This window comes from Crassostrea angulata, chromosome 9 (assembly GCF_025612915.1).
Source record: "Crassostrea angulata isolate pt1a10 chromosome 9, ASM2561291v2, whole genome shotgun sequence".
Lineage (NCBI taxonomy): Eukaryota > Metazoa > Mollusca > Bivalvia > Ostreida > Ostreidae > Magallana > Magallana angulata.
This window is the reverse complement of record NC_069119.1, coordinates 35,909,835-35,925,910: the sequence shown is the minus strand read 5'-3', so window position 1 is coordinate 35,925,910 and position 16,076 is coordinate 35,909,835. Positions and strand designations below refer to the sequence as shown.

The 16,076-nt window shown below is 32.5% G+C and overlaps 1 protein-coding gene across 1 annotated transcript; it reads left to right on the top strand.

The window, feature by feature from the left end:
* The first annotated feature begins 2,989 nt into the window (after positions 1–2,989).
* LOC128164111 (uncharacterized) lies at positions 2,990–13,107 on the top strand. Its single transcript, XM_052827857.1, has 6 exons — positions 2,990–3,446; positions 8,056–8,245; positions 8,511–8,725; positions 9,691–9,918; positions 11,011–11,129; positions 12,053–13,107. Exons 1-6 carry the CDS (start codon positions 3,365–3,367, stop codon positions 12,584–12,586), a joined length of 1,368 nt encoding a protein of 455 aa, XP_052683817.1. The 5' UTR covers positions 2,990–3,364; the 3' UTR covers positions 12,587–13,107.
* The last annotated feature ends 2,969 nt before the right edge of the window (positions 13,108–16,076 follow it).

Genomic DNA, 16,076 nt, shown 5'->3' with positions numbered 1-16,076 from the left:
TTTATAAAAAATCAAATGGTGGTTGCCGTGTTCGATAGAAATGCTCGTAAAATGTTTGTGCATTTTGGCTAGATACGGAACAAACCCACTATGTTAATATAGTCGCCTACGTAATATGTCTATATTTAGATATAACTTTTCAAGCGACATGGATATTTAAAGGTCGTTTCCACGTTAGGTCATAATCCCGCTTTTTTGCAATACCCTCTTTTTTTTTTAATTAAGTACTAGTTGACATTGATGCGCGGATCTAGAGGGGGCGGGGTTTGTGGGTGACTAGAAAAATTAAAACAAACTAAACTGACCTAGTAAAATTTATTTATCATAGGACTTGAACACCCACTTGCAAACAATATTATTCCACTTACAAATTCACAGATATTATGTAATTAAATAAACTCAATTAGTGTTTGATGACCAGGACATGAAAGGCATATAAATACGCAACATTATTTCAAGAGATTAGCAGTTTTTGGGAGAAACCTCTGTCTGATTTTGTGTAAACATTAAATTATTACAATACATGTATATAACAAAACAAATGTTACATTTTGGAAAGTAAAGTTCGAAATAGAGTTGATAAAACAGTCAATACTGCATTGTGATAATATCTTTACGCTCAGGGAAAACACGTCCCTGTGTTTAGAAAGAATTCTGTCGTCGGTAGAAGTGCCTGTTGTTCCGGTAGTGTCCGTTATAACCACCGCAATGAATAGGGTATAACTGGTTACGTCAGTCACAGATTTCTTTTCGGTGTTGAGATAAGACTTGTTCTAAATTAAAATTGGTTTGATGTAAATCTTCAATTTCTTCCATCTGTTGTTGTATGGTTTGACCTTGGCGATAAGTGTCCTCACTAAGGTCATCTATTATAATAATATGTTGCTGATCATATAAAGAATACTCTAATTTGGAATTACAAATGTTCAAATCAGATATTTCTTCCTCTTGGTCCTGGGAAATTTGAAATTGGTGATGATATTTTCTGGATTAGCTCTTCAATTTTTTCGGACGCCATTTTCTTCGTGCGTTTGGAAGCGTCCAACTATGTCTGCAACTCTCTTAATTCTTTTCGGGAACTCTCTTGAGGCGTGTGCATTTTGTTTTTGATCGAGTTTAATTCCTTTTGCATTTCATCGAATCGCAAAATCAATCCTGAACAGTTGTCTCTTAGAGATTGCTTTGTCTGGGCAAGTTCGTGTTGAGAACAGCCGAATAGTTCATCAAATTTCGTAGGGCCGAATTTCTTACGTTCCTTCATACGCAGCACTGTTAAGGTTTACTTTGTGGTCGCGCCGACCAGTAATAACGGGGAATGTAAACTATGACATCACACAAAACAACAAGTCATCAAAAATGCTAATAAATAAAGTAATTTCCGATTGTAATGGGTACGAAAACATTAAACTACACTTAAAGTTATATATGCGTGCAACTTTGTAGTCAAATAAGCCCAACAACAATAAATATAAACATCAAACTGATTGCAGTGCACTTGTCGATGTGACGTCATACTGTAAATTTTGACGCATATTATGTGTAGAGAGAGGCGGATCAATCAATTTTTTTAACATTGGAAGATGCATTTTATAAATGAACGGAACATAATCATAAAACAATTATCATACCATTTAATCCTATCTACTATCCTTGTTTTGATTCGGCATTTAATTATTTTTAGAGCATTATTATTATGCATTATTCCTTTTCTTTAAGGAATGAATTCAATATTTATTTGTTTTATACGATATAAAATTGTTTGGGACAGTTTACGCTTTATAAACCGCGAAGCGGTTTATAAAAAAGCGTAAACTGTTTCAAACCATTTTATATCGTATAAAACTAATAAATATTGAATTCGATGCTTATAATTTAATTTTTTTACTCTTCATTATAGATAAAAACGGTCATTTGAACTTTAAAATGGCGTAAAATTTCACAAAATTCAAACGTAACGTCAGGCGTATTGATACGTTTTTGACGTTAGTCTTACTATGACGTAGGCAACATTCTTTATACGATATAAAATAATCTTTTTAGCCAATCAGAAAGCGCGTTACAACCAGAATTAAATTATAGAGTGTTAAATGTACAAGTTCGATGTGTTTGACATCGGGAAGCCTATCTAAATCCGCTTTTTACAAGGGCATTCACTAAACAAATCATTTCAATCTTTTGGATATAAATTAAGGGAATGTTACATTTATTAAAAAGTTCAAATAAATATGTATAACATGAGTTAATAAATACGTGAAATATAAATTCCAGCCAGAGCTCATTTCTTTTACATTTGTTCTAATAAAAGATGAACTCTATACAAAGCATCAGCACTTTTGAGAATCTACTAGAATAGTAAAATTTAATTATTATTTAAAATTTCAATTCAAATAAAGGTATGCCCTTGTAATATTGAAATTTGTTTATGACCTCCATTCGGGAAAATTATCAACATATATCACGTGACCATCAATTCAGAGGACCGCATTCAGTGTCATACAAAGTAGCATTTACTGTACTGTTTCATTTAATATCAAATTCATATCATGATAAAATAACTTCACATGGCTATTTTGTTATAATATATGCATCGTTTTATAAATGTTTAAATCCGCTGATATTTTCATAGTAAGCCTTAACAATGCTCAATCTGATTAAAATTAGATCCTCCATGTTCCTGTTTAAATGTCGCTACAAGTTATTGGATCTGTAGTGATACTCAATGTAATAAGTTGGTATGGGACACCTGTCGATATTAACGTGGATAAATGTACATTATAAACAAATACTATCACCGGCTAAGGATTCTAAAATTTTATATTTGATCAAAAAACAAAGCTGCTCATCCCTTATATAAGTCAATGTACAAAAAATCACAATTAACACGTTTGACCTTGAACGTGACGAAAAAAAAAGAGAATTACTAAGGATTACAAATATTTAAAGAGCTGAAAGGAGGTAGTCAACAATAGGGTCTGTTTACCGGTCGAAACTCAATGATTGACTCAGGTGACCTAAAAATAGTTCGATTTTGAGTCATTTTAATATAATAGCTTCCTGTCTTAGTTAAAGAATGTATGAAACAACCCAAATACTACACGGTATTTAAAAAAGATAAAAATGCCCTTTATTTATACGGGATAACACGGTAAGTTAACAGAAACTAGTTCAAATTGTGGACCTAAAAACGTATTTACAGACAGCAATTATATTTAGACATGTAGATAATCGAAAATCGAGTAAGAGAATTTTTTAGGTTTTCTGGTCAATACCTAATATAAATTCTCCGATCTAGATTTTTGAGAGGATTAATTAATTACCCAATGTCTTGGATGGCGGGTTCTTTGTAATAATTAAGCACATCAACATGCAGCTCTTTTGGGGGATATGCACCACGCTGGTTTTAAATCTCGGATTTGTTGAACTAGAGGACAGTGATATTTTGGGGAGTGAGTATCAACATCTTTTTATTGTCTGGTTTAGAAGGAATGCATTCAAGATTGATTGATTGAATGAAGCAATGATTGTCTTGTTAAAGAGAAAACCCTTAATAGTGTGAACTCAAATATAACTTGACAAACTCCTTTTATTGCATTTTAGTTATTTTTTTTTTCTATTCATTATGAAATGTGATAATCTATTTATAAAATATTATTTTTGTTTTTGTTTAAGTGACAATAAATTTAATTATGATATCCCCTCCTCCTTCTCTCATCCGAAGATTAAAGCCATGATTTTAGTACTTCAATAAAGTCATTACCGTAAATGTAAGCACAGATTAGCTTTATTACGGTTTGGCGGGAAATATTCGCCATTCTTTTATTTTCACCCCTTTTGCCCTTATTGTCAAAAGGCTATTTTAGAACTAGGTGATTTTCAATGTCTCAAATATTTCTCTCTAAACACAACTCTGTCTGGGCGAATTCAAAACGGGGCGAAACCGTTTGAGAGTGAAGAGGGGCGAAAATTTCCGACAATTAGGATGCCTGTGTAAAAAAATTCATAAAATAATTAAGACCAAAATGAAAAGACCTTTTGTATATTAAAATTTCGTTTAAATTATATTAAATGTTGTGTTATATGTTTTATTTCTCATATTTGTCTTCTCTTTTTTCAATTCCGTTAGATTAGTCTTTCAATACCTCTTGCATTATTCATTATATTTGTTGTTCAAACTTTTAAACACCATATGTTTAAGAGTCATTTCCAAGAGAAAATTACATGGTTGTTAATAAATTGAATAAGGAGAAAATGGCAAAAAATATAAATTTTAATTTTTAGTGGTAGGGAATTGAATTAAAAAATAATGACAAACTTAATCCTTATTTTGTTCCGTTAATCGAATGGTTTAACAAAAAGGTGACGAGCAAATATAGAACAAGCAAACACAGAATATAATCTCAGAAAAACAATGATTCTAGTCTTAAATGGAAACGAATTGTCTTGAATTTTTATACATTATTTTTTAGCCATGGAGAGAGAGAGAGAGAGAGAGAGAGAGAGAGAGAGAGAGAGAGAGAGACAGAGAGAGAGAGAGCAATTTACTTCCATTCGCCATATACGGAAACGAAACAGATATTTTAAAGACACTTCAATGGTAATACCGTACTGCTTCCTGATATATTTGGCAAAGATTTTTAAAATTGGTAAATATTTGGTTCCCTTCGATTAACAAGTAAAGTGACGTCATATTTAACAAACCTATGTCAATTTGCTCTGCAAAGAGCAGTACCGCAGTCACTGTAAACCAATTAAAATGACTTATAAATCAGTGCCCAGATTTCCTTTGCAAAAATCTAAGTGCTCTCTTAAATATGATGTATATCTGTAAAGTAAACAAACATGGCTGTACTTTATTGATAACATGAAAGAACTTTGCCCTATTTATTTTTTACAGTTAAACATATTGACGAAATAAAAACAAAGAAATACAAAGGACTTCTATTCAAGAGCATAATGACGACCAACATTCGATAGCTTTTTGTTTAATCAGGAAGCACCATAAAGCAGATTTTTTTTTTTTTCGTTTTCTTTTGGTTTAGTTTACTTTTCATTATTTTTTTTATTTTTTCAATTAATTAAAATCAAGCATACAAATATTGCATTTGCGAATCTAGTAAAAAGATTAAAATATTTCGCATCTTTTATAAATCTTAACAACTTTTGTATTTTGACGTATTGTTTAATATCCGTTTAAGTTATTAAACGGATATTATGCGGAACCTAACATTTTGCTTGTGCTATAACTCGTTTACCAATTTTTTGACTGTTCTAAAACATTGTTACATTAGAACTGTAATTAAAATGAAAAACACCTACATAACAGATCATCTAGCCCTGTTTTAACAAAAGGCACTTGTTTCTGAACTAAAGTTTATCTACTAGTATCACCTTATTGTCAAGGTCTAGTATATGAAAGTTGCACCCATGTTTATAAAATTCAAGATATAGATTCTCTGAATGTTGTTTCATAGCGATAGCTTTTTTTCACACGTTGTATCGGGGCTTAGATTTGTGGTAAACACTATTAAAATCATGTTTTAAACTGTCGTTTTCAATGAAATATGAATAAAATAAGTAGAAAATATCCGAGTTTTGTCCATTTTTGACTCATGAAATATATCTAGAATGCCCACCGTTTCTCTAAAAACGACATTAAACAAGCTCTTGATCTCCTTTTTAAAATGATGTCAAATCGGAGAAAAGATTCATCAAATCAATTATGCCGTTATAATGGTTCTAGCACCAAAACCAAAAAGAAACTGTGGAATCATTTACTAGATCTTGACCTTTTAGTATTATAAAAACACAAGGTATTTAACTCCAAAGTTTAAGTACGTTTTCTTATATGAAATGCAACTGGAATCGTTTTCAGAGGAAGCTATAGATGAATGATTACTATCCTTCTCCTACAATAATTTATCCTTTTAAACAAAGTATTGCAATACTAGCAAGTGTGTTCGAAATAGACAAATACACACAAATACATATCAAATCTAGAACAATGAGTGCCATTCTAATATTAGTAACAAATGAAATGATAGGAGTCATCACACAACAACAAGTGTATTTGTTATAGCGCTAACTTTGCAATTGCAGTGCACCATTAAGGGTTAGAATAAAAACCAAAATTTTGTTATATAGAAGAAGGCTTTGGGTTTGTAAAGACAATGATGCTAAGTGTATTTGTATAGTATGGTGGCATATCTCTGCCCTTTGTGTGCAAGTTATTTTTCAATAAATTATGTCGACATGCAAGATAAAAATGTTGATATGCGAGATAGTTATGTCAACATGCAACATAACTATGTTGACATGCAAGAAAACTACAATCAAATAAGAGTTATAAAAAATCTCAAATATCGCCAACATGTGACATCCAAGATGCTAGATACGCTACCTACTGATGTCAACATGCAACTTATTTATGTTAACATGCAACTTCTTTATGTCTACATGCAACTTATTTATGTCGACATGCAACTTAGTTAGGTTAACATGCAAGATAAATATGTTGACATGCAACAATTTTTAGGTCGACATGCGACTTAGTTATGTTGACATACAACTTATAAGTTGCATGTCAACATATTCATCTCGCATGTAAAAATAACTAAGTTGCATGTCAACATATTCATCTCGCATGTCAACATAAAAAAGTGGTATGATGACATAAATAAGTGCATGTCGACATAAAAAAAGTTCCATGTTGACATAAATAAGTTGTATGTCAGCATATTTATCTTGCATGTTAACATAAATAGGTTGCATGTCGACATAAAAAGATAACATCTAGTATCTTGGATGTCACAGGTGGGCGATATTTGAGATTTTTTGAGATTTTGTATAATTCTTATCTGATTCCAATTTTCTTGCATGTCAACATAATCATGTTGCATGTTAACTTAATTATCTTGCATGTCAACATATTTATCTTGCATGTCGACATATTTGATAGAAAAATAACTTGCACACAAGGGGCAGAGATATGCCACCATAGTATAGATAAAATGTTGGGGGCTTTTTTGGCATACATTAGTTTCTGCACCTAGTTTATATAGGTATATATACTGTAAACCTGTTATATTCGGCCAGAATTGTTTTTGCAATGAGTAAGTAGGGGTTTGAGTTGGTGCATTTCCGGATACACCATATTTTAGTATTGAGCGATGAACTTAATTTACCAGAGGCCGCTATCTGCCCAAAACACTAAATGGTATTCACAGCTTTACATTATTTTACCTTGATTGTTATCCATGTCGTCAAACAGTAGTCTTATTGTTTATCAAATTTGCCAATCACTCATTTGTGCAAGTGTGTAAGGGAGGGGGAGGCTAAAAGTCCTATTAATACTTATACATATAAAGATCTTCTCGGTACGGAATTTAGAATGTCTTTATCTGATAAGATATATTTAAAGAGAGCTGGATGGTCGTGACCATTTAGGCTGTATTTACCTTCGATAGCCGAAGAGTTCCGCATAGATATATAGGAAAATGTTCAGGAAATTTTCAAGCCAAAACATGTACTAATAACATAGTTAGGCAAAACAATACCATTTTTAAAAGTTTAAGTAGGCTGGGTGGTAAACAAATTCACCATCAGATCTACCTAAAATTTTAAGATATGTTTTGTTTAGCTACTAACTATCTTCCTACATTTTATATAGAGCTCTTTTTCTAAAGGAGATCAATACAGTCTAAAAATGGCAACGACCATCGAACCCTCTTAAGGCTGATCTGATGGGGTCTTTATTGACCCCCCAGCCTCTTCATACAAATGTTGCCTTGTGAGGACTGAACGGTCATGGCCATTTTTAAAATTGTTTAATCTCCTTATGAAGAAGAGTTCTCTACACAAAGATATAATAAAATACTCAAATGTTATAGCTTATATATATTTGAGGGGGGTTTTGTTACTATATACTAGTTTTGAGCTATAAATTTCATATCTAAAATTGTAGGAAAGATATAATTGGTAATTGGTTGACCTCAAAGCTTCGTTAAAAAGATGATCTTGGTTTTGAAGAATGAATTTTTACACGTACATTTGTTTCAGTTTTAGACGAATCGTGTCGGTTTGAGATCCACACCAGTCTGTTGCCATGGGACAAGGCGTACCAGGCCTGTAAACACCGTGGTCTCACACTGGCAAGCTTCGGGCACACGTCTGCTTTCAGCACCATGAGGAGCTTTATTGAAGACGCTCAAAACGTTTATTCATCAAGAATCAGCGGGCTAAAGAGCAGGTAGTTTTTTTTTCTTTTAACTATGAAAAGTTTGATGATGTAAGAAAGGGAGTCACTATCAATTCAGCATTATTGCCAGTTATACATAAATTACATTAAACCCTATCTCCCTTAGTTCAGTTTTCTTCGCATAGAGTTACTTTCTCATTTTGTAATATATGATGGGTTTAGATCTATATACATGGAGTAATTATAGTATTTACTTTCTTTTGTAGTAAATATTAGGTGGGTCTACACATGTAGTAATTACTATTTTCTTTTGTAGTAATTACTGGGTGGGTCTACACATGGAGTCCAGCGCCGGCGGATCCGCCGAGTTTCACTGGGGTGACTGTGTCCCTAACACCGATGTCACCAGCGATTTTAATAGTCTGACTTACTCTGAGGACACCGCTTGTGGTTACGTCATATCAGACTCCCTCAGGTTAACAGCATGTTCTAGCACAGTATCAATGGGATTCATTTGCGAAAATCCAAACGGTAAAATTACCGTGTGTAGTTATTAATACTTAGTGTTAAATATAAGAGGTTTGAGATACGAACTTGGTTGGTCAGATAATTGAATCTTCAGACAAATATTGTTGACCATATTTAAAAGAGTTTTTATTCTTCATATCTGCCTGCGAGATATGTGTATATTTTTTAAAAAAATGTGTCATATTCCATTAAAAACGATTTAGAAAATGTTTTCTTGCTAAGACCAATTCTAGCAATCCGCAATGAATCCATTTAACTGATTTGTTTTTTGCAACTAAACATGTTTACTACAAAGGCTGGATTGTCCCGGCCATTTTTGAACAATATCAATCTCTTTTAGAACAATAGCTCCGTATAAAGATATAACAAATTTCAAACCTAAAATACTGTAGAAGCACATATTTTCGTTGGGTCCAAATTTCGTTGTTTTGAACCAAAGAAAATTCTGTTGGTATTAATTCTCCGCGTATCGTAATCTGTATTCATTTATACGTTGGCTAAAAATTCGTCATGGATTTAGTTTCGTTGGTTTATACTGCCAACGAAAATAACGAAATTAAATCTTCAACGAATAGTTCTGCTTCTACAGTATATGGATTTTTTCTTTAAGTTTATTGCTAAAAAAATGAAATCTAAAAGAAAAATGAAAGACAATCGTATGGTTAATTTGTTGACCAACAGGCCTTCTTAAGGGTTATAGGACTACACTAAGTATTCCACTGCGTTTCTACAGTAACAGACTGATTACTTTTTTACGTGCGTAAGAATTTCAATCGGAAGTACAAAGCACCTACTAAGAGTAAAATTATTTGTGTTTTGCTATTTTGAAATCAAGAAAAAGTGGGCTATATCACATATATTACTTTAACTGCATATGCCATAGCGCTTTCGCATTACATTAAAATGAACCCGACAAACGATTTCACATACCAATTATTGACCCCAAAAAATACTTTTTTCTCTTTCAGGCATGGATTCCTGTTTCACAAAGGCATCCACAACTATGTTCTCAATGGGTTACGAGAGTAAAACTGCACTGACGTCATCTAATTGTGCCTCGGAATGCCTCACGTCAGACAATTGCGGGGCAATTTACGTCACTGCCGGCGACTCCTGCTCCATTTTGCGCTATAAAACAGACCTGTCTAGCAGCATGTCGGCATCTCATCTAGTGTCGACTCACTATTACCCTCGACGTACGTCATAGATGACTTTGACACAAGATGAATCATACCATTAAGTCATCGGGGCTGAGTTTTACAAAACAAAAAAAACCTTACAACAACCTAAGTTTTAAATCTTAAATGACAATCAGACAGAAACATTCTGCAAAAGCATTTGTTCCTAATATTCAAATAATTGTAAAAATATTTACTTTTTTTCAAAGTATATGCACTTGGAGCGCTTGCGGTAGACATTTATGCATTTGGTAGTAAATCGTAAGTTCTGTTGTAAAACGCAGTCCTTAATGCTAATTGAAAGGTCTGGGGGTGACTAAAATGCAGATTTATGTCGTTGTGTTACCCTTTGGTTAGCTTTTAGTCACCTAATCTTTTGATTTGTCGCCCCTTTCGCCCTCGTTGTCAGCGGTCGAATCTAAGACTGATCGAATTCAAATTTCTCGTATTATCTACTTTTTAATCAACTGTGTCTGGGCGAATTCAAGACGGGGCAGAACTTTTTGCAAATGTAGAAAAGCCCCCCAAAAAAACACGGGGCGAAAATAACCCTTTATACAGTAGTGCTGTATTAAATGAATGGACAGATGTATATACCTGGTTTTTGCTAAAATGCAGAAGTGGTTATTAAAGTACTCAACTGGGAAAATATTTGTTTTAAATAATTATTTGGGCCTTAATGATCTTGACTTTTTGTTCAAATTATGTGTCGCATAAATTAAGTGACCCTAATCAAACAATTGCATGGTCTATGTTAAAAGCCATGTGCAATTTTCGTGGAACTGGACTAAGGTTCTATGAAAAGATCACAGTTTGTAAATATAGTAGATCTTTGAACTTTACATTCAATGAAATTAATTCAAATAAAGATAGTTTTCAAAGTAGGCTTAATCGATAAAAAGTCCATTTTAAATGGTTTATTTAGGCTACAGTACCGCTTTTAAAAGATATAACAACGTATTTAGACAGCGTATTCTTAATCTATACTAAAACAAACATTATTTTTGGTAATTGTAGCCAAATTTGTTCTTTGATTAAAAATGTATGAAATGAATAGATACACGCTTCCTTTCCTGAAATAATAGCATTATTGAATGGTTTATGTTTCAGGGTTCCTTTATAATGGACCATACAGTTACTCCTATATTGTCGATCCAACTGAAGACGAGCTGTGCAATCTCCCGCTAGTTTCACGTATTGTTACGACAACAATCACTGACATCACAACGGTAATTCTGAAGCGTGTTCAGCAGAGCAGGTGATCTCAAGCGCTCGCAATTTTGTTTATACTCTAATCCATTTAACACACAAAATTTGGCGAGCGCTTGTGAGCACCCGTTCTGTCGAACGAGCCTCTGGAATGTTTGACACATACATATCGGTTATTGCGGCAAGTCACCGCTTAAGGTGCTCCGATCCACGGCCTCAAAGCGTTTTTTAATCATAAAATTGTTATTTATCCTATAAACTTTATAAATAATTTTTAAAAAACTTTTGATGATATCCATGAATTTTACTAATTAATCGCAATTGCAAAGATGGATATGATAAAATAAAACAAGTTGAGATCAAATTTTTACGAATTAATCGCAATTGCCACGATTAATACGATAAAATAAAACAAGTTGATATCAAATTAGGACAAAAAAAATTGTTATACCGCTGCATCTGTGGCTCGAACCCTATTACCTAGTAGGTCTTCACGGAACCACTAAGTCAAGCAGTTCATTAATTTACAGAGCGTAATATTAACACTACAATACTAATCAAATTTGTCTATTTATAAGGCAGATTTATGGTACGAATGAAAATAATCCAGATAATTAAGAGTTATTGCACATTGCTGAGGATCGGAGATCGTCAAGGTCAACATAGCAAATGAAATGAACCTACAGACTGAAAAGTCTGACATTACTTCTTCAAAAACAATTCATTGCAATAGCTTTAGTTTTTATGAAGCAAGTTTTAGCTTTAATTTAAAATAACTGATGAATACTATCAGGTACGAATTATTAGAGGGTTTTTTCTTTGAAGTATGTTATATTTTCAAAAGATCCTACCGTTTCGCAAATACACTATTCCTTACCTTCTTTTTAAAATAATGTTAAAATTGCAATATTTTGATCTTTTTCTTCCCTCGATTCCATTCTAGACAGAGAGCATTGTCCCAACAACAACAACAGAAATTACTACAGAACCAATTGACACCTCGCAGCCCACTGAAGAAATAACGACAGATGACGTCACAACACAAGCACCAGAAGAGACCACAGAAAATGACGTCACAACACAAGCACCTGAAGAGACCACAGAAAATGATGTCACAACACAAGCAATCGTAGAGACAACGGTTGACGGGGTGTCAACAACTGCACAGATTTCGGTTTACAATTTTTCTTCATGTGTCTGCGTGTGTGTAGAAAAAAATATAACATTGGAGGAAAAAATTGAACAAATGGTTTCAGAGTTGAAAGTAGACACTTCAGTTCTTTCATCAACTATCAGAGAAAAGGCTTGTGCTGAAGATCCACGACCTAGTGCGAGAAATGTTGGAATTCTGGGAATTGCGATATTTACTGTTCTGTTTGGTTTCATAATATCTTTGGATTTTATTCGATTCTTTCAGGCAGCTGAGCGATATATTGCAAAACAAGAGCACGGATCAGACTCCGATAAAAGTGGTTAAGGTGGTTATACCCGCATGACTTATTAAACTTGTGGTGTTAGAATTTTGAAAATATACACATCATTATTCATAACAGAGGCAGTATTACCTGGGTAGTGAAATACCATTAGAAAAAGTATGCCGGTAACGTTTGGACGATCACTGTTGTGGTTTTAATTATCAACGTTAACGTTTGATTAAATGAAAGCAATAACAATACGTTGTATGCTAGAATGGACTGATTTGAGTCAGTTCAAGTTAAGAAATGGACAATGTCATGTGTAGTCACTTAAAATGCGTTTAAGTGAATTTAGAAAAAAAAACACAAAAACGGTTATATAACAATGAAAACGCTGAAATATATATAAGTTTTAGCCTTAAACGAAGTTTACTCACAATGAAAAAAAATCTGATGATACCGGAAAACAACTGTATGATATAGACTTATTTGCCGTGTTATTTTTCACTTTCGAAAAATATATATTTCTCCTACAAAAACCCAACAACAAAGTCATGTTTGGCATTTTGATTTTTTGTGTGAACAGCGGCGTCAAAACATATATTTCGACAACTGCACTAAGTTGTTTTACGTCATTTATAGCTTATAAGATGTGTGACAACGTACTGTGAAAAAAAGACAAAAAATTAAAGTGCGATAAATTTTGGGAACCCAATCAATGCATTTTGAAAAAAGAAAAATTCAATGAGCACTATGGATGTTCACCAATTTTGGTTTATTATGGAGGCATATATTACGCACTTCATAAAAATGTAAAAGAAAAAAATCGCAAATTCTATATATATATATATATATATATATATATATATATATATATATATATATATATATATATATATATATATATATATATATTACAGTATGGTTACTCTAAACACCGACAAATATATAATCTACTGTAGCATGGAACTGGAAGACGTCAACGAAAGAAGTAATCAAACTACATATTTATGTACATACGTATAGAATGAAAAAAATATTACAGAAAGAAAGCTCCTCATTCTTATCTTATCTTCAAAAATGTATATTTACATTCAGTTTATATTTTCCTTCATGTTTGTATTGCAAATATGCGACGTTCAATGTCCTTTGAATACACTTAGCTAATTCATGCGCCAGGAGCACAGCTAAAAACGTCATCACACGTTTTACGTAAACTATATTTTTTAGAAACGTTTTAACTTACATAACCAATTTGATATGTACTAATGAAAAATGATCGTTATATTATATATATATGCGTCAATAAAAACGAATTTTTTGACAAAGTTTCTGGCACTATATCTAAAGTCGCGGAAGCGATCAAAATAGCATGTTAATATGGCTGTTTCATATCCCCAAGAGCGTACAATGAATATAATGGCTTTATAGCGACGATACACAATATTTCAAACATACAAACATTAGGAGGAAAAATATGAATTTATATGCTTACGCGCGGTATTCAATTTGTCAGCACCGTTTGTATGTTAAAGGACCGAAGACATCCAAAAATAAGTATTCAATGCTTATATTTATACATATACTAATGTCTTTTTGTATGGAATATGTGTATCGTCGCGGTAAAGCCGTTGAATACGATCTTAATTAGGCGGGGATATGAAAGCTAACATCCATGGAACATCCATATTAACATGTTTGCTTCCGCGACTAAAAATATTGTGTCGTTAAGAAAAATATTCTTTTATTAGCAAGAAGATTTGATTTAATGATTATTTTCCATAAGTACACATCAAATGGCTTGTGCAATATTGAATTTTTTATTTCATCTTACAAAAATAAATAAACTTAAAACGCGTGATGACGTTTATATTTTCCGGTGCATGAATTAGCTAAGTGTATTCAAAGGAAATTGATTTCCAATGCAAACATAAGGGAAAAGATACATGGAATGTAAATGTATGTAATTAATTGTTTCCAACAGAGATTAAAAATATAAGCTTTGTGAAAATAATTCCAGATTTCAATATTCCTAAGGACTTTTTGCGATCAATAGTAAAAAAAAAAAAACAGTCTCCTTATGGACGCCTCGGGATATCAAGGTGGATAAAAGTACTTCGTATAATAACAATTTGAAATTCGTATTATATTTCACCATAAATTTCATATTTTTTATTCCTAAGAAGGTAAAAAAAAACCCCAAAAAACAAACAACCAAAATGACAAAACAAAACGCCCGGACAGACTCATTGCGCTGTGTTGCGCATAATGCAAAAGAAGAAAAGGATACTCATGCTGTAGATATTTTATTTGTTCATTTAGAAAACAAAAATATGTTCTCACTATCAGATAATCGTTTGCAGTTCTAAAGAAAAAGAATGCTAGCCAATCAGATGTAAACAATGAAAGCTACAGCTGACACACCTTAATCTGAGCTTGGCATTTCATAAACAATGAAAGCTTCAGTTGATACACCTTAATCTGAGCTTGGCATTTCAATGTAAAGAAACGGATTGAACACTCACTTTGTCTAGATCAACGGAGCACGCTGACCATCAATTTGTTTGCATAAGCCAAATTTATAGATGCCTCATCACAGCTGTTTGTATACTGTTTAAATGTAAATATTTCGAGCAATAGATAGTGATAGTAAAGTTTTTCAAATCAAACCTTCGAATCAAAGATTGTTACAACATATAAATCAATGGATGTCCTTCAAACTTGACATTGAAGTAACGATTAACTATACAAAGGTACATTCGACTTTCACAAACCAGATTGTTGCTTCGTGTATTTCAAGGTTCTAGAGTAAAATTAAACATCCTTCCAATTGATCTTAGATATATTTTCCCAGTTGGTGTCTGACTTATAATAGTTGCATGTACTTATAAAAAATGAATTTTTAAAATGGCGCAGAAGAACCTTGCCATTAAAATTTGTAAAGTTGTCAATAATGAGAACCGTTAATTTTCACAAACTAACCAGATAAACCAGTTAGTACAAAGAAAGAAAATATTAATACTGAAATACATTTTCAACCCATCAACTCTCGCATAGCAATGAGATTTTATTCTGCTGGTCACATTATTTCTTCATTTGTGCCAAGCTTATTTCTTCAAAAAGTTATGTTGTGTCAGGGAAGAAATAATGAAGAAATATACAATAATTATTCGTCGAATACCAATTTTCGTGAATTTCGTTGTTAAGTCTATCCATGAAAACAAATGCTCATGGAAGTGCAATTTCAACTCACATTTTGTATTGTAAGGATTATTGGCCACGAATTTACGTATCTTTGAAACTGTGTTTTTCACCTTTACCACGAAAATTCATACCCTTGAATATTAATGAAACCACAATAAAATGGTTTTACATTATTCTGTTTTATGTATATACATGATTCATTTTAGCGGCGTGAAATAAGACACGTTAAAGGGGAAATCCAAAGGTTGCATCTTTTACTAGAACTTGTTTATATGTACCTTTAACTAATTAACAATTCTTAATTGTCAATGAGTCCATGACTGACTCATTGACAATTAAGAATTGTTA

Coding starts and splice junctions, on each gene's coding strand:
- LOC128164111 (XM_052827857.1), top strand. CDS start 3,365: ATGCAGCTCTTTTGGGGGATATGCACCACGCTGGTTTTAAATCTCGGA. Junction 8,246..8,510: donor ATCAGCGGGCTAAAGAGCAG/GTAGTTTTTTTT, acceptor TTTCTTTTGTAG/TAATTACTGGGTGGGTCTAC. Junction 11,130..12,052: donor CAATCACTGACATCACAACG/GTAATTCTGAAG, acceptor ATTCCATTCTAG/ACAGAGAGCATTGTCCCAAC.